At 44.0% G+C, this 18,956-nt stretch overlaps 1 protein-coding gene across 4 annotated transcripts in view; it reads left to right on the top strand.

The window, feature by feature from the left end:
- Nucleotides 1–18,956, top strand: part of ARHGEF7 (Rho guanine nucleotide exchange factor 7) — a 951,496-nt gene that overhangs the window by 770,811 nt on the left and 161,729 nt on the right. For 2 of the 4 annotated variants that reach the window (XM_078657528.1, XM_078657530.1), the window contains one exon: nt 13,404–13,580. The exons of the other annotated variants lie outside the window; for them this stretch is intronic. In XM_078657528.1, the coding sequence (XP_078513654.1) occupies nt 13,404–13,580 (177 nt within the window). The remainder of the gene's footprint in view (nt 1–13,403; nt 13,581–18,956) is intronic. 4 annotated transcript variants of the gene reach the window in all.

Below are 18,956 nucleotides of genomic sequence, written 5' to 3'. Positions count from 1 at the left end.
AATCTAGACGTGAATGTCTATCGGAAAATCTAGTTCTACCTACATACGCTATTCTGGCGGGATTCTCGCTGTCTACGTCTTCACTTGAAGAGTCATTCTCTTTCTCAGTTGCTCTTTTTGCTTCCTCCTTCTGGTGTATACTTATAATTTCCTTACGAATTTTCCTGTACATACTTTCTATACTACTGTCTTGTGTTTTCCCTCGGCTATATTGTCACTCCACCTAGTCAGGGCTTTCATCTCGTCTTTGTCTTTATCAGGATAATCTTGCTCTCTTATTAAACAGTTAATCAAGAACTGTAAAATCATATTTTGAATCTCGGCTTTCCTGTGTGCCATAGCTTCATGAATACTTCCTGGATTCTCTCCTGTACGGACAAAATGATATATTCTGTCTAGATGTTCTTTCATCTCGGGCAGGGTGGCCAAAAAGTTGGCAACTCGCCTTAAACGTACTGAATATAATATCATGTGATCTTCGCCTGGAACTGAATCATATATGCAGTCAGTAAGGTGTCGCTTGAGGTCTGCGTATGTAGTCACTTTTGGCGTACGCTGTAACGCTGCGTCTCTCGGCGTCAGTCGTTTTACTTGAGGCGGGGTGGTAGGAGCACCTCCCCCCGCTCCTCCTGAACTAGAATCGTCTGTTAATACTGAACGTGCTGGTAAAGTAACTGGCAAAACGGGCATACGTAATGTGGGCTGGTCCGGGGGTACTGGCACATTAACGGGGTCCCCGGGACCAGTGGCTGGAGGAACAGGAATTACATTATTAACAGGGTGCTGGGGGTGAGCAGGCGGAATAGGATTTGCATATTCTGGGACTGTATCGTCCAAATAGGACGAAAGGAAAATTTCAGCTGCAGTCGGTTTATGACGTAGCTTAGTCGGGACCAATGGTGGCGGTAAATTACAGGGTACTTCCGGGGTTGCCTTCGGCAAGCCCTCGGCAAGAAGAGGATACATACCTTTAATAAGGGCATTTCTCTGTCTGTCTGACTCTTCTGCTCTAACTCGTTCACCTTCTTCTAGAAGTTCCCTTTCTTGGGCTTTTTCTGAGGATTCCCTACTTAATTCTGCTTTTCTGAATTCTTTTTCGGTTCTTCTATGAGATTCTTTACGCCATAACTCAATGGCATCTTTCTGGGATTGTCAATCAATCAATCAATCATTGACACTTATAAAGCGCGCTACCTACCCGTAGGGTCTCAAGGCGCTGGGGGGGGGGGGGTGCCGCTACTGCTCGAACAGCCAGGTCTTCAGCTTCTTCCTGAAGGAGAGGTGGTCTTGGGTTAGGCGCAGGTCGGTCGGGAGGGAGTTCCAGGTCTTGGCGGCCAGGTAGGAGAAGGACCTTCCTCCTGTAGTCGCTCTTCGGATGCGGATGCGGATTGTCTGGCTTTCTTTTTCCATAATGCTTCTTCTACTCGCATGATGCACTCGGCATCCCATGTACCTGATACAGGCCATCTATATTTCTCTTCAAGATTCTTTGTATAATCCACCCATAAGTCTAGATATAATATGGCATCTAAGCCATGCTTGTGATACATAAAATGTCCAGGACTGTCCATAGGAGGGACAGGAACTGATTCTTCGAGTAACCCTTTTCTGGTTTTTATCTGACGTAACTTCGAAAACAGAGGCATGTCTGAATAGTACTTGAACTAAACACAATACACAATAATCACAGTAATGAAATGGCAAACAAATCACTCATACCACGACATAGAAATACATTAAATAACAGTTCGAACAGAATACTACCTGATACACTGAAGACATAACGCTTGAATTTCTCGAGAACTGACTTACTAGAATTACTGGATGCACTGCTAAAACAGTACAGAACATACCGGTCTCATAAGAGACACGTCATACCGTATCCACCTAGGTGAATACTTCGGACTGGATCTGTGTACCCAAACCCATCGGACCGGAGACAAACTAATGACCCCGTCTAGATACTTCCCCAGCAACGGTACTCACCGGGAAGCAAAACTTGAAGGCCTCGGACTGGACTGGACTGCTACTGGACTGCTACGACGTCGAACTACGAACTTCGGACTTCAGAAACAGGTGGGCCTCCGGATACCTCGGACCTTGCTCTCTCGGCTTGGGCTCTGGTCGGGACGAACCGCATTCCTCACTGCCTCATCTGGATGCCGGACCGCAGTCTCCGTCTCCTCCGTGGGCCTGAGGGAGACTTGATGAAGCAGAAATATCTGCACGTGCACGGTAGAGTTCCGTCACGGCTGTAGAAGGGTCAGGGGGCCTGCGTTACATCGCCGGCGCGTGGGGAAGGGGCTCGTCCCTATTCGGGCGCCATTATGTGGTAAATAAATAATTAATTACCGGTACTATTTTTCTATGCATTCAATAAACAGATAGCTCAATAAATAAGAGGCAGGATCCGGGGTATCTGAGTTGAACAGGCTTTAATCAGACACAAGGGAAGGGACAGGATCGGAACAGCCTGAAATAGAATGGCATGGAATGGCAGCTGCAACGTTTCATTAACAGTACATGATATATATAGTAAAACGTTACAATTGCATTGAATACAGTAGGCGTAACAAGTGACAAACGTAAGATAAGAACACATGGGCGTAAAAAGAAGGCGTGCATAGGGCGTGCACGAAGACATGTGATGAGAACGTCACAGAAGTGTCATAAATGGGTGGATACATGGAGGGGGCTACCTGGGCAGCTGGAACCTTTAACCTAGTGGTGCGCGCAAACGGGCTATGACGTGTAACTGGGGAGAGCTGGGGGCTCTGACTTCTGCACTAGAAGAGGAGACTAAAGTCTGCGATGTCAGGACGACATGTACCTATAGCATATCTGGTATCTTGTGTTTGGAGTACATGTTGATAGAATCTAAAAGTTATCAGAGCAAAGGCTACTTGACACTAAGACTGGTGCATGCATATATTCTTCATGTATTGCGTGTGCTATGAATCTTCTATGGATATTAATACAGTAATTCTCTTGCTTGGAGACAGGAAGACTAGACTATAGCTGAAAATGTTTATGCGGTTCGTTAGCTTAGGAATGTGAAGACGGAGAGCTGAACTGATAACTGTAGGCATAACATATTCTTGGCAGGCAGGCAGGCAGAGCCAGGCCGGGCACCGCGCTGCGCGGCAGGAAGTAAGCGAAGGGTCAGGGATGCGGGAGGGGCTGCATCGCTCCTCGGAGTGGGTTCAGGAGACTGGAGCTTGAATCTGGTATCCGGGCCCTTTGAGGCCTAGTAACGGGGACAATTCGATGAATTAACGTGCATAATGTAAAACGTTGGCAACATAGGCCTGGAAGCCTAATTCATGTTGCTTTCACAGGGACTGGATAACTAACATACTAACGTTGGACACAACTATAATTGCGTCTTTATTCGGTCATAGGGGGACATATATGCATATTAATCATGCACATATTACATAGGATGGGGAACACGTAGGCACACATGACAAGGCAAAATAAAATTTTCCTCAGACGGACCCTCACCCAATTTGCATGTAGTGCCTGGGTGAGCACCATGACTCGGAGAGCTGCGACGCCTGCCAGCACCTTAAGCCTAAGTCACTGGGGGGTGGGGATGAAGTTGCTGTCTGCACGCTTGTCCAGGTCGGTGTCATCCCAGCGTCGGTCCCCTACCTCGGAAGCAAGGAACCGCCGGTTTCGTCTGCGACATAGTCTTTCACCGCGGCCCCAAGGGCGTGGCTCTCCGGCTGGTAGGTCCTTCAGTTTATCTCAGAGGCTTTGTCCTCCTTTCAGGGTGGGCGCTTGCTCCACCCCCCCTCGGAACATTCGCCCCCACCTGTCGCCTTCCTACCCGCCGTTTTACTGGCGTTAGAGGCGACTAGGGCCCAAATGACAGCCTACGCAGCAGCACTGCAGGCTTCTTTGGCCCTTCCTCCACCTCCCGAGACGTCCGCGAATCCCTTGGCCTCGCGCGGGGTCTACCGTGGAGTCGCTTGCGGCTCCTGCATTTTCGGCTCCAGGTTGTAGGAGGGTGGTGTCGTCGAGGTGTGGTCCTTCGGGGCTCCCCTCATTGGCGCCCGGCATCACTGCCTCGCCACAAATCCCCTTGGGGCTCCTTGTGGCGTCGCAGGAGACCTTCGGGACTCTGGGCTTGCCCCCGAGTCCCCCTCAGCCCTCTGAGCAGCCAGTTGCCTTGCCTGGTGCTGTTTTTCCTGAAAATATCAGGGAACGTCTCGTTGATCTACCCTTTGACGGGGTTCTTCTGTTTAACACTCATGCGGATTCCGCCATTCAGCGTCTTCTTGCGGGGCTCCATCACCTCCTCCTCCTCAGTCGGTGGTTTTGTTGATCCTACGGGTCTTAGTGGGAGGTGTTATCCCACTACTCCTGGAATCTGGTGTTGGGATGAACGTTACACTTTCTGTGAGGGATACTGTGCCCTCGGGGTGTAGAATTGGCCTACCTTTTCAGTTGGCTGCTGGTTCAGCCCCTTTTGGCAAAGAGTGTTCTTTTTTGCTGCTTACTAAGCCTTCTTTGGTTTCTGCCGCAGGTTTTCTAATTTGTTCTCTGATGCGGGATATCTTCCCTAAGAGTGGTTTCCATTCTGCTTGGGCAGTGTCCTACGCTACGTGGTGTATTTGTAGCTATTGGAAAGCCCTGTCTTACACTTGGAAGGTGTGGACTCCCCCTTGTGGGTTCCTTGCCCTTCCTGGTGTTGCTATATGCCGCGGTGCATTTTCTTGGGCAGATGCAGCGTTGTGCTGCAGTGTTTTTGCCCTTTGCCTGCCGTTTGGCCTGGTCCTCTGTATGGTGTCCAGAAGGGTTATTTCCTGTGTTGATGACTTGGTTAGTCCTATTTGTTTCTCCTCTTGTTTTGCGGCTTGTTGTTGGTTGGCACCCAGCTGCGCCATCCAGTACTTCTGGTCCACGGCCAGGGGCCTTGGAGTGAGGCCTGGCGCACCTGCTTCTGGTTTTTCGGGAGCCTTATGGGACTATGTTTTTCTCTTCCACCTGCATTATTACTGAGGAGCTGTTCTGTCTGGCCAGTTGACGTCCAGCTGTGATGAGTTTGGCTGCCCTCTTCACTGGGTGTGTTCCTGGTGGGGGGCTCTTGCCCTCGTTTCTGCTCCTCTCCTTGGAGTCTCTGGGTTGCACGTCTTCGTTGGTACTCCCCTGCGTTGCCTGTACTTGGGGCTTTCGATGGAGGTCCCTGGTATATTAGCTGCTGGCCTCCTTTCGCATTGCCTGTACCTGGGGCTTATGGTGGAGGTCCCTGGTACATTGGCTGTTGACCTCCTTTCCTACTGCTTGTACCTGGGGCTTCCGTGGAGGACCTTGGTACATTGGCTGCTGGTCTCCTTTCGTATTGCCTGTACCTAGGGCTTTCGATGGAGTTCCCTGGTACATTAGCTACTGGTCTCCCTTCATATTGCCTGTACCTGGGGCTTCCGATGGAGGTCCATGGTAAATTGGCTGATGGCCTCCTTTCGTATTGCCCTTCCTTCTCCTGCTTGGTGAGGGCGGGGCTGCCGCTTGTTGTGGTGACACATCCCCTGCGGACGGTGTTCTCCGCGACACTGCGGTACTAGTCTGCTTGGGGGGAGAGGGGGGAATGGGCTCTTTCCCCTGTCCCTGTGGCTCATCCCCTGTTGGGGAGGACTGGGTTATTTCCCTGTCCCAGGGATTGTCCCCTTTCGGGGTCTTGGGTTCGCCTGAGCTGGGGAGGTACTCTCGCAGACCCTCCTTCCACTTGGGTATGGCTAGGGTATCTATTCTACGTTAAGGAGTCTGCGGCTAGTAGTCTCTATCAGATGTACGAGTTACTTACCTTCGGTAACGATGTATCTGGTAGAGACGATTCTAGCTGCAGATTCCTTCACGACCCGCCCTTCCTCCCTGTTCTGTGAGGACCCTCTGAGTCTTCTGCACTCGCCTGCCTCCGGGTGGTTGACTTTTGCAAGTGTCTTTCTTACACCCTCCTTTGGGGGATGCTCGCCTAGTTGTTCTATTCTTGACTTTATAGGCACTTCTGCGCCCCTGCACCCTGATCTCCGCTGTGGGGTTCGCTCGTGCTTCTTCTTTCCTTTGTCGCTTGCACTTCTGCCTCTGGCAGTCCTTGGGGTTTCGGTACCTTGGCTGGTCTCGACTTTGGCGTTCGGGAGACTTTCTCCCTGCTGGTGTTGTCTGAGGTTGAATGGTCATTGCTCTCCGTTCTGTCCTTTGTGTCCCTTTCTGTTCCGGGCGATGGCTGCAGACTTCTTGGTCTGCTGTGTATTTCACATGCTTCTGCCCCGGGAAGACTGTTGTATTTGTTTGCAGGATTGCTTTCCAGTAGCCGTGCCCTGCCTGTTCTTTCATTCCAGATCTTGGTGCCTCAGTACCTGGCTCTATTGTGGATGGTTCTGTTCCTCACCATTGTTTCTTTCCCTTCTGTTTAGCGGGGATTTTTCGTACACTGTTCCAGTAGTCTCACAGTTTTTGTTGGTGATGGCTCCACGTTGTGGCGCAGAAAAGTTCTCAGAAGAAAACAGACGTAGGGGCGCCGGGGTGGGACTTATGTATCCTCGCTGACATCACGGACGCGGAGACGTCAGGGCGGAGTCACACCACATGAGGTAAATCTGCTTTAGTTCTGCGAATCCACTATTGCGGATGTTTGATTGGCTTCCGGTTGCCAATAGAATTCCTTTTTAAAGTACTCCTGCTAATGTAGAAGTGCCTTTTTGGTTCTGCTCTGAATTTCTACAAATTCAAGTTGAGGAAATGTCTTCCTATGCGTTACCTTTTTCTGCATCCAAAACCATGTTAAGTTTACTTTGATATAAGTGGACCCTTGCGGAGGAAAAGCTTTCACTGTACTTCTTTCCAGGCTGTGGAACAAAATGCCTTCCGAGATTTATAGTACATTTCTACTCCTCTTCTTATTAAAACGTTAAAAATACATCTTATGTAGTTGAACTATGTTTTAACCCTTAAGGTTACCATGAGACATTAGAGTATATGTGTGCTTTATAAATCTTTTTAACATAAACATATTTATTTTAAATGGTAAATATAAACCAGGTTTAAAGTTTACTGTTCTATTTATCAGTTGTTGCCTTATTTTAGAGAGATGATAGATTCATTCTTTTAATCGAGTTGAAGTATGATCTTGATTTAGTTCTGCCTTTTTTACAGTAGTTAAGAGATCGTCAACTTCTTTCATTTGAATGTTATCTCAAAAGACTTTTAGCCATTGTTTTTTCTTCCTTCAGCTTATGCCATCAATGAGCTTCAGGTAGTGGCTGCAGACCCACTTTGGACTGTATAAGTTATGCATATGGCAAACCCTTATTTCTATCAAAGCTGGGAGAATGCGTTTCACACCTGTTAATTGTTCCTCTGTCTGCTCCCTGGCTTTGCAGAACATTTAGGCCAAGGTAACGACTGGTCTGAATTTTCTGACCATCTGACTCTGTTTGTGAAGGGATCGAAATTCCGAGTTGGGTTCTATTTACCACATCTTATAATTATTGCATGTGTTAAATAACTCACACTTCATTAAATTTCAGTAGGTCAAACCTGCAGAAAGTTAACATGTGAAACATGTACGGAATTTACCATATAATGCGGATTTTGGTGTGCTAGGATCAACATTCTGCATATTATCCCCTAGAATGTTGTAATAGGTGCTGTTTGTTGCACCCTATAAATAATGTACCCCAGGGCATATTTATTTACTGGTGTGATAAATAACACCTTCATTGCATCAAACTCCGATCCAAGTGCTTAATCTGCTACTAAATAAGCAGCATTAAGAAGAATGAACAGAGACTGAGGTGTGCAAGACATAGAAAACAGTGTAATATTCGACTAGCTCACTCCCTGCATAATCCTGTGTTAGGAATCCATACAAGACTTGCATGAGGGCTTCACAGTCTTCAAAATAAGAGTGAAACCATCTACAACATTAGTTATCAGACGATTTTTAATTCAGGATTTGAAGAATGTAACCCTGCAAAATACGTCTTTGCTAAGGCTCTGTGTCTGTACTCGCAAGCAAAAAACAGGAACACTCTGTGGCCTCTGTGTGTGTGAGGTTTTTTTTCTGGGTTCAAATGATCTCGCTCTCTCTCTCTCTCTCTCTCATCTCCCTCTCTCTCTCTCTCTCTCTCCTACCTCTGTGGATTCTTCCAAGAGGTTCTCAGTCATAGGTAAAAGTGTGTACATTTACATTGGATCTTGTGGTCTACCTGTCCTTTGAAAGATGGAATACAAGTGGAGCTGGATGTGATGAGTTTCTGCAGCATACTGTTTTTGAGTATACTCTTGTGAAGGAATCTGGTCTTGTCTAAAAAAGGGTACTGCCAAAGCATGTTTAAGGTGTGTATCATCTTTCGTTTGGATACTTAAATATTAGAAAACATTCTCACCTTAACTCTTGTTCCTATTGCAAGGTCAAAAATTCCCTTTCTCAGTATGGATTTTGTCAAATGTTTTTCATTTGGTTCCCCTAAAACTGTGTTAGTGAATTGAGGACAGACTTGAATCTTGGCAGCTTCATAACGGAGTTCTGTGGTGCCAGTGAGTGACTTTTTCTTGCATTATTTCCTGTAGGGGAGAGGAACAAGGAGAGCAGGATGATGCTCCTGCTATGAAAAGCAATTATTTCCCTTTACATATTGTAATAGTAATTCTATAGCGCTTACTACCCCCGACGAGGGGTTGAATCACTTTTTCGGAAAGTAGTACGCTACTTCGGAGCCCAAAAAGGATTAGTGGAGAATTAGTATAGGGAAATAGGAAATGTATTTGAGTGGTGGAAATGTTAGTCTGTTATTGGGTTGAAAATGATAGTGGAGGAATAGAAGAGGGAAGGGTTTGCAATTATGTAGCGGTTGTTACCTCCGATGAGGTGTTGAAGAGCTTTTTTTTAATAATACGCATCTTTGTTTTACTGTTGTATAGATGCAGAGTTCCCAGCATATGACATATCTCTGAAATGTCTCTTTTTAGTAGTATAATGAGAAAGTCCCAGTAGTTTTGATTGTTTTTAGAGGTAATGTGGCCAATTCCATTGCAGTGCCTTTCATGGGGTACATGCTGTAGGCGTTGTCTAAACTTAAATATTGCAATTACCAAAGTCCGATTGCTTACTTAGTTGCAAATACCAACACATTTCCCCAAATATTGATGGGCTCGTTTAGAGGTTGACAGTGATTATTGTATATCTGCCCTGCTACTGCATATGTACAGATATTACTTGGAATCATATTAGTGATGCATTCTAAAACACCAGTGATGTGCTAATATCAACTCAGTATGAAAAAATATCACCAACAAAAGAATAGTGGTACCTCTCAAGGTGGGTGGAATGCAAAAAAAGTGCTGAAACTGTGAGTGCATGTTCTCAGTCATGGGATTCTCTCGGATATCCGTAAACAAATTGAATATCCCCGATTCTTGCGTGATTCCCTGGAACAACATTGGAAAAAAACATTTTAATGTGTTGGAAGCATGCTAGCAAGAGGCAATATTTTCTACTACCCCTAATTTTGTTTTGTTTTGTTTCAAAAACAGTTCCAGTTAGCCAAATTAGTGTTTTACATTTGGCTGAAAACACTACTGAACTATTCCTATTTCAAAACCCCAAAAGTAGGAAAAACTTAGCCTCTTCTAGTTCCTCCGCCTTTCAGGAAATGATGCAGGACGAGACTCACTAGCACCTCGGTATTCTGCTATACAGATGCCAAGATTCAACTCTACCCTCCCTTTACTATCACAGTCTTAGGGGAAGCAAAAAAACACCTGATGAAATCCATATGAAGAAAGGGAATTTTCGCACTTACATGAGGAACAATGGTTGCCTGTTCCACAGTTCTACTAAATTGTTAAAATCTGGAACTTTGGAATTAATTGATCAATTTGTACAAAAACAACATTTTCAAAGCACCCTTCGTGAAGCAATGATTACATCAGATCAAGACATAATTGTAGCCAAAGACTCATTGTATCTGACAGCAAAGTCTCATGTTGTAACTCATTTTCCGAAAGGTTTGTAACACTTGTTTCCTCGTACCCCTTCTGTGGTGCCCCAGCAGGACATTAATCTGGTTGTCACGTTTCTCATGTGATCCCCCTTCAAGGCTCTACACAGCTGTTCTCTGTAGCTCTTACCCATTAAAACAGCCTTTCTTGTGGCCATTATTTAGGTCAGACGGATCAGCAAACTTAAAGCTCTCTGTTCTACCTCCATGCCCCAGCATTTTCCCTGGCAAACTGGTTATTCGTACGGGTGCCTCTTTTTTGCTGAAAGTTTCCCCCTATTTCATGTTGGCCAGAGCATCTCTGCATACTTTTTGTGTACCCCCTCACCCCTCTAAGGAGAAGGAGAGACTCCATCACCTGGACCCAAATAGAGCTCTTTCCTTTTACATTGATTGCAGTAAGGGCCTTCTTGTGGACGTTCAGCTCTTTGTCGGGGACACTGGAGCGAAAAAGGGCAAGGCTGTACAGAAGCGGACCACCTTTAAGGATTGTACTCCGCATTAAGTTTTTTCTACGCGTTAGCTAAGAAGCAGCTTTCTAAAAGCTTGCTGTCCCAGTCCATCAAGGTCACCACTGCTGTGTTGGCACAGAAGGTACCTGTTCTGGATATCTGCCAAACCGCTATGTGGGCATCCCTCCGCATATTCATGAAGCACTACTGCTTGGTTTGTTAAGCCTATTATGACAGGCATTTTGCCATTCGATTCTCCAAGATTTTCTCATTTGAACCAGTTTGCAGACCCACCTTTGGTGAGGTATTACCTTGGTATCTTGTTCTAAGGTTACAAGTCTATCAAATCAACAAGCTACTTACCTCCAGTAACTCCTGTTGTGGTAGCGATTCTGTGCAACTGCAGATTCCTCGCTGACCTACCTATCCTCCCAGCTCTGTGAACAGAGCTCTTCACTCTACAGATCTCATTAAATACTGCTTACTGGTCAAAACATTGTTTTTTATGTGACTTTACGTTTTTGGCACAGAAATAGTCACAAAAGATACTGCCAGTGTGGTGCTTATATGGCCACCACAACATCACTTCTGACGCTGAGCCAATCACCACCTTCTGGATCTAGTGTGACGCATGGGGAGTATTCTAAGGTGAAGAATTTACGGTTAGATAGTTGCTTCCAAAAATGGCATTACCGACGGTAAGTAACTATTTCAACAAGGCGCCTATATCAAAATAATCAACTTTTAAAATGTATTTTATTAACTTGTCCTCATACATGACACATGCCCAAGATCTAAGATGGGAGCGATCTAACGGGTAGCGAATATCCCAAATAGCTTGGTCTCTTTGTCATTTGGGCCTCCTTCAAACCATATATGAGGGAGATTCTGCTCGGCATCACCAGCCTCCTTAATTTTTGAGGTCCGTCTTAATCATTGGACGGTTTTGAGATGCCATAGTGATGCAGTTTCCCCCATGGTCGGCTTTCACCTGTGTATCATTAGCATGCAGTGGATCCCACATTTTTATCCTTTTGGCAGACCCCTTTATACAATCCAACCTACAGGTGTGTCTAACATATGAAACCCACTCATGTGGTGAAAATAATCTACTTTTGCCACTTACTTCAAATGACTATGGCATTCAAGAAATACTTATGAGTTGTGATTATAGGGCAGTTGTCTGGCCTATTTTAGACTTCTCTCTTCTGAATAGTGATGTTACCCCTCCATAAGAAATAGCAGACAGAAAAGAGTAAAAATAATTTTTGCTTCATGGGTAAGTGTTGTCACAGGGACCTTTCTTCTACTTTTCCAGAATGTGTTCGTCTCTACCACACTGATGATGAGTAAGATTTGTAACAACAATGTCCCTTTCAGTTATTTAGATTAACAGATAAGATCAGATATTTCTTAAGTGGCAAGAAGGTGAAAACGTTTTGAAGGTTGCCCAACATTTGATCTAGTTTAAGAGACCAGTGTTTAAATACATTGGAACGCATCTGTGACTTCCCTTTCCCTGTGGGTTTTTCAACAATCTTGATAAAGTTGTCTGTGTTCTTACACTGTTAATTATTTTATTTTTGCAGCTTAAATCTGGAGTTATCTTTGATAGAGCTCTTTTTAATTTTTTTTTAAGAAAATCTTTGTTTTTGGTTGAACAGGAATTGCGTTCAATTCAAACATTTTCTTTTTCATTTTTTATATTCAAGAAAACTCAGCACATACTAAAGATATAAGCGAGTTAACATCTCTGACTGAAATAAAAAAAAATTTCAAAGATACTATGATCTCTAAATAGGTTTATATATTTGTATTTATCTTCCAGGATCAGTCGGTTACTGTGTTAGATCAAACAGTTACTGCCTAGCTGGCTAATGACTCACGCCTTTCATTACATTTGTTACATTAATTTGACACTAAAAATAGAGCTCTTAATCTGCTTTTTTTTTTAGCCTGCTGGAGAACTAAAGATTTAAGGCATGATATGCCTTACAAGTGCTTTCATGCACTCGCATAGTAAACACTTGTCTTTTCTTTTTGCTCTAAAATACAACTGTTGATAATTTGCTTCTGCTAGCCAATTGGACAGCTTCCAATATATTAAGGTCTGTAGCTCTCTTAGCATTACTTGTCTTTGCTTTCTTGGCGTCCCCTGCAGAACACTTCCAAAACCCCTCCGTTCTCCTGCTCCATCACCCCTCCCTCGTCTGCATCCCTACACCCCTCAAAAAAAGTTTACACCATCTTTTAGCACTTTTAAGCATAGTTTTCACCTAAACCTGCTTCTTCAGAAAGCTCTTAGAGAATTGGCAGCTAGCTTGATTTTGAAATCGATGTCCATGTTAGAATGCCTGTAATTTGAATGTAATCCTTTCACATATAACCAGCCTATTTTAAGAGTGATTGTGAAAATTGATCTCTTTGAAACTTGTGCATCAGTATTGTCTTGTTCTGCAATACAGACATATTTATTTCCTAAAAATATCAGTCCACAAGATTACATGTAAGTATGCATCAGTGGCTCTTATTCAAAAGATAGGTAGTGGAGGCCCTGTATTTCTTATAAAGCAGGCTACATGTGAATGAAAATGTATTGGTTTGAAAAGGTTTGGTGAAACATCCATTGGCAAAGAGAAGAATTGGTAAAACCATACCTAATGGACATTCATTCATACATTTTTCTCGATTGAAGCAAAAATTGTCACTTGCCTGCTTTATAGGTTACCAATAAATCAAACTAAAAATAATTTCTGACTAGAACTCACTTGAAAATTAGAAATCTAAATCTGTTGGTGTCCTTTTAACAATATTTTCTCTCTTCCTTCTCTTCCCATCATTGTTTGCGTTTTGTTTTACGTTATTTTTTTATTGTTGCTATTCCTTTACATCACCCTTCTCCTCTTCGCCTTCTCCATTTCATTCCACCCATATACATCCTTAGCATGGCAAGGCACTGACCTGATGCATAATCACGTCTTGGCTGATGATGACCAATCAAGTCTTGATTCCTTGGGTCGTCGCAGTAGTCTTTCTCGCTTGGAGCCTTCAGACCTCTCCGAAGACTCTGACTATGACAGTATATGGACAGCCCATAGTTACAGAATGGGGTCAACATCTCGTAAGAGCTGCTGCTCATATATCTCTCACCAGAACTAATGCACTTCTGAGCTTTTCTTAACAAATGCCTGTTATTTCACAACTTGCTTTTCTTCGATGTATTCTTGTGCTCCATGTCTCTATAATGTGATGTTTTAACAACTCTGAGTTTGATGTTTCACTCCTAACCTACCTGAATTTTATGCAGACATTCACGTACCATATTAATCTAAAAATTGAAGTATATTCTGCAAAGGATATACTCTGTGGTCTTTTTATGGCTGTTGATGTGTAGCTTAGTAATTTGCATTTGCTTTTATACTGATGTCTTTGTGATTCACCAGCGTGTGCATTATTGTCTTTTGTACAGAAATCATACTGGTTTGTGAGGTGTGTCAGCAATATTAATGTTCAAATTTATAAAGCACATTTACTAGTATGAATTATGTAAATATTGATAAGGTATACAAATTAACTTGGCCTGTAAATATATCCTGTTCATTTGCAAGTACTGCAAACGAATAGCAAAACTGCTTTGAAGCAGTTACAATGCAATTAATTTTAAAGGCATTTGGGTAGTTGGCAAAACTAAAGTATTTTCTAAGTATTAAATTGTATTCTTAGCCCTGGTTTTTTATTTGTACTGCCAATGTAGTAAAGGATTTACAAATCTGCTTAGAAAATCAGCAGTGCAATAACCAACATTCGTAGGGTGCTAATTTGAAAACCGGTGAGTATTCAAAACAAATTCTTAGGAACTTGTCCTAGGATATGTGAAAGAGAGCATGTTGAAAAACAGTAAATCTCGTCTGTTTAATTGCTTGTGTATGTGTCTTTAGCTATGATCAGGGAAAGAATAGATTCTATCTCTCTAACCTATTCTGTCAGTTACCTAGGATGCTATTCCATTTCATGTCTGGGCTGTGTTCGGAGTTCACTTGTGTGTGGCCAAATTGGAAAAAGTGGCATGTTTCTGTCATGAGCTCAGCTCTCTGAGCAATCTTCAGTAGGCTATCCTGGTGAATATTATCACACGAGGACCTTAGAGCCCTTCATTTGATTTACTATGGTGCCCATTGTTTGTGTCATTTGCCAGAGTTATGTGCTCTGACATTTCTTTGCTGAAAGTGATTCTCACAGAGCAGACTGGTTGCCGCCAAGCTTTCTTGCAAATTTAAGTGAGGTGAGGCTTACCAAAGGGAGCTTGCTATGATCTTACTCTTTGCAGCAAAATATTCTACTTTGTGACAAGGTGATTGGAAGAAATGCTCCACTAAGGGATACCTTTACTTTGAGACTTATTCTAGATTTAAAAGCTGCGTGGCTGTCTCTTCACAAACTTCAGTCTTGACTTAGAACCGCAGACAATATCTGTTGATGTCCAGTGTTTTCAAATCTGTTTTTAAGGGACCTCAGCAGTGGAAAGATACTAAAGGAAAATGATAATCCTCTCAAGTGTTGTCCATAGTTATCCATCCTGGGTCTCGAGGGCTCACCAGTTGCATCTTATATTCTGAATAAATGCATCCAATGGTTCAGGATATTACATTTACCCTAAAGTGTCCTTTGTCTGGCTATGTCCTTGAAAACTAAATTAAGGTTTATGCAAGTGACTAGGAATTGCAGAGGGTCTATATCAGGGGTCTCCGATCTTTTCTGTAGTGAGAGCTACTTCTTTTTTCATTTCACAAAAAAATTTTATTGAGAGAGTATCAGAGAGCATTACAGTCATGAGCATATATCAGGCATGGTTCAAATATTGACGAAAGCAAAACGAAAACAAAAGGAGGATGAAGTAAATAAAGAAACTAAGGAAATTAGACATTGCATCAGTTCACTGTGAAGGTGTCACAACAACAAGAGGTGCGAAATAATCGTACAATCTATTAAGACCAGCATCTTGGGAAGGGGAGCAAGAAATTCTGTGAAAAAGTATGCATCAGCAATTAAAATTATGCGGTACTGAAAGGGCGCTATCGAGAGAGGTGCATGTGAACATCAGACAATCACGCAGGCTTGAAAAGGTCGAAGTGAGCATCGAGTGAGGACCATAGTTTCCTATGTGGGGGACGCCATGGTGTAGAGGCAAGCGCTATGTTATCGGCACCTCTAAGGTTTGATATCCAATTGAGCCAATGGGGGGAAAGAGGCTTCACCTGTGTCCTTCCAATTATTATTAGTGAGAGCTACTTCTGATCAGTGCACATCATTATGAGCTACTGAGCCTAAATAACTCTCGCATTGGTACCAGACTCCCCCACTCCCAGCTTCATTGACTTTAAGCCTAATGTCCATAGAGCCTGATAATATTGTTTGAACAAAATACTTTGACGAGCGGCACTATGAGAGGGCTGGCTGTCATGTGTGTCAGTGAGAGAGTGGTCGTTGTGGATGTATAAACGTGTGTGTATGAAGGAGATATATTCTTATGGATGAATGAGAGCCTGTGTCATATGTACTTGCAGTACAGGACATACCTTTCACCATATGTGTCACTGTTACATGTATAACACAAACATACACATTTTCTTTTTAAATGGGAGAACTTTAAAGTGCAGAAAAATGTTCTGCAAAAATGTTCATAATATGAAACATTTTTCTACCTTTAAATTTCTTTCATTTATTTAAAATGGCAGCATTTTTCTGTTATTCTTATGGCACAGTGTCTACTTGTCACTGGGAGCAAGAGGCCTGCTGTTTGTAAATGCAACACTTTTAAATGGGAGAAAATTAAAATGAAGAGATAACTTAATCATTAAGGTAACTTTTCATTTAAATGTTCTCCCATTTAAAAGCATTCAGAAACATAATTTTGTTCACAGCTCTAATATTGACATGACAAGGAATTTTATTGAAGAGTTAAATACCTCAGTGCTTCAGTTATTTACCCCTGTGCCCCAGCCTGAGTCATAAATCTGAGTGTGCACTGCTCATTATCAAGTCTTCTTATCTGCAGCTTGATGATAATAATGTAAAATAAACACAGCTTTCCTTTAACTTTAAAAGGATAATGTGACCTTGTGCTTATTTGAAAATAAACTCAAGGCTGTGAGCTACTCTGAAGGTGTGTGACAACCACTGGTAGCTGGCAATCGACTGGTTGCAGACAACTGGACTATATTGTGTTAAGTTGCCGAGTGCTCTTATGTTGGGCTGCAGCCCGTACTCAAACCTTGGAAATCCCTGCCACCTAGTGGTAGGAACAGAAACAGCTTTTTCTTTATTTGTAGTTGTATATAGCGCAAACTTGACTGATGGTATTGAAGATCTTTAAATGAACACCAGCTACACAAGGTCTCATTTTTAGGTTTCGCCTGTCGAAAGCTGCGCAGCAGCCTTTCGCGCAGAGCGAAATCTTATGTCTTACACTGTGTGGCTTTGTTCCGCCTCTCTGTTCCATTGGCTAGCTCCATAAATGGAGGCTAGCCATTGGAAGAGGGAACTGTCCGTCATTTCCTGAGGCGATTGGTGGGCGGTCCGACGATTTTTTCTTCCCCTTTCCGCCCCTTTGAAAACGTCATGCGGCTGTGGGCGTTTTTTTTTTGTTTTTTTTGTCGTCAAGGTTTGTTTTCGTCGTTTCTCTGAAGATGGCGGCGGGGCAGTAGCTTGCCTGAGAAGCTCCGCAGTTTGTGGGCTCAACGCACATTCCAATCTTGCACATCACGGAACAAAAGAGCCAGAGGACTATTGCAGAGGATGCAAGAAATGCTTATGAGATCTCTTCGTATCAGCGGTGCATGCATAGCAACCCAGGGCACTCGAAATTCCCATCGAAAAATGGCGTCCGGTCAACAGAGCATTGGCCGATGCTTAACTTGAGCTACTGCTCTTCACAATTTAAAAACGTTCTCTTTAAAGCGCTCGCTGGCCCTGAAGGATAGCGCTGGGCCGAATACCTAAACTTGATATAAATAAAAAAGCGTTTTGTTCCGTGCCAGTTTGTCGGTGCCCACTTTGGGTTATTCCTGCGGCAAGAGGACACCTCCCACCGCCTTGTATGTACGGTCCTCGCCAGACCTTTCATGACCTTCCCCGTAGCACCGAGTCGCCAATCATCCTGACCCTGGGGTGAGACCCCTCGCCCCGCTACACTCGGGTCCACGGAGGGCCTCGGCAGTCCTGTGGGGTGCCTTATACAGCGGCGGTCGCAGAGCCTCTTTTTGAAGACCGTATTATCTTTATAGCCCTTTAGGGAGGCCATGGACACAGATTATGGCATCCTTGGCCCTCCCACCCCTCCATATGTGGTATCTGCCGGAGCCCAAAGTTCTCCTCTGCCACCCCGGACACCCCGAGGCCTGCCCTGGCGGGAGATTCCTTGTGACCTTCGGCCTATTAGCTTGTATTTGTGCACCTCGCGCGTCGGCCGCGCTTTTTACACCATACTAAAAATTACCGCTCGTTCAAGTCCGTGTTTAACTGTTGTTCCTGTTTATGTAGCGCGCACTGCTTAACGTACTGTATCTAGGCGCTTTTGAGACATGCCTGCGTGATAGAGATCAGTGGTACTTAGGGTACAATACTTGGCCTCAGACTTTTCTAGGACCTTACAGGTACCCTGATCTCATGGGGCCCCAGATCAGTAGGGGGCGCCAGGTAGTGGCGTGTCTCTGTCACTTCTGTTCGCTCCCACTGACACCCCTGCCTTTGAGATGCGCCCCTTTTCCCCAGCAGCACCGGCTGACCCTTAGCTACAGGAAAGCTGTGACACCCTTCGCAAGTACCGCGTCGTCCTGCTCCTGGGAATTTATATTCAAGAGTATGCAAAAACCTGAACCAACCTAGGCATTGATGCTACCCTCCGTCTACCGACCGCTCCGCCATGAAACGGGCCATGGTCTGAGATACTGCCGCATTTGCGAAAGATTAAGCTATTGACATTGTAAATGACAATGCCATTTATTTATCTGTTTTCTAAACCAACACATAATTTGTCATTTACAATGCCAATAGGTCTAACTTTGTCAAAGGCGAAACCGTTGCATTGTAAATGCTTGTTTTTATTAGGCACAGGCAAATCAAGTAATTTGCCCAGAGTCACATGATGTTGAGCAGGCGCTGAAACTAGAACCTTGTTTGTCAGTCCCAAAGTCGGCAGTTCTGGCAGGAATGCCACATCGTCATCTGTAGTGGTTTTAATACAAAACTGTGTGCACCTTGGCACAGAGTGTGTGCATGCAGCATGCTCTTGTCCTTGCTCGTATGTGCTACCATACCATTTCTTTTTTTTACCAGACAATATGACGTCGAACATGCTTCTCTTATGTCGGCCTAATCCCAAAGCTTTAAGAACTTTTCGATCTAATCATCTTAAACTCCAGTGCTCTGGTTTCAAGCCACGCTTGCCACTCCATCAGCTGTTTACAGTCACTGGGGGCATCTTGTATTTGTGGAACAC

Source organism: Lissotriton helveticus, chromosome 8 (assembly GCF_964261635.1).
Source record: "Lissotriton helveticus chromosome 8, aLisHel1.1, whole genome shotgun sequence".
Classification (NCBI taxonomy): Eukaryota; Metazoa; Chordata; class Amphibia; order Caudata; family Salamandridae; genus Lissotriton; species Lissotriton helveticus.
This window is presented reverse-complemented; position numbering and strand designations above follow the sequence as displayed.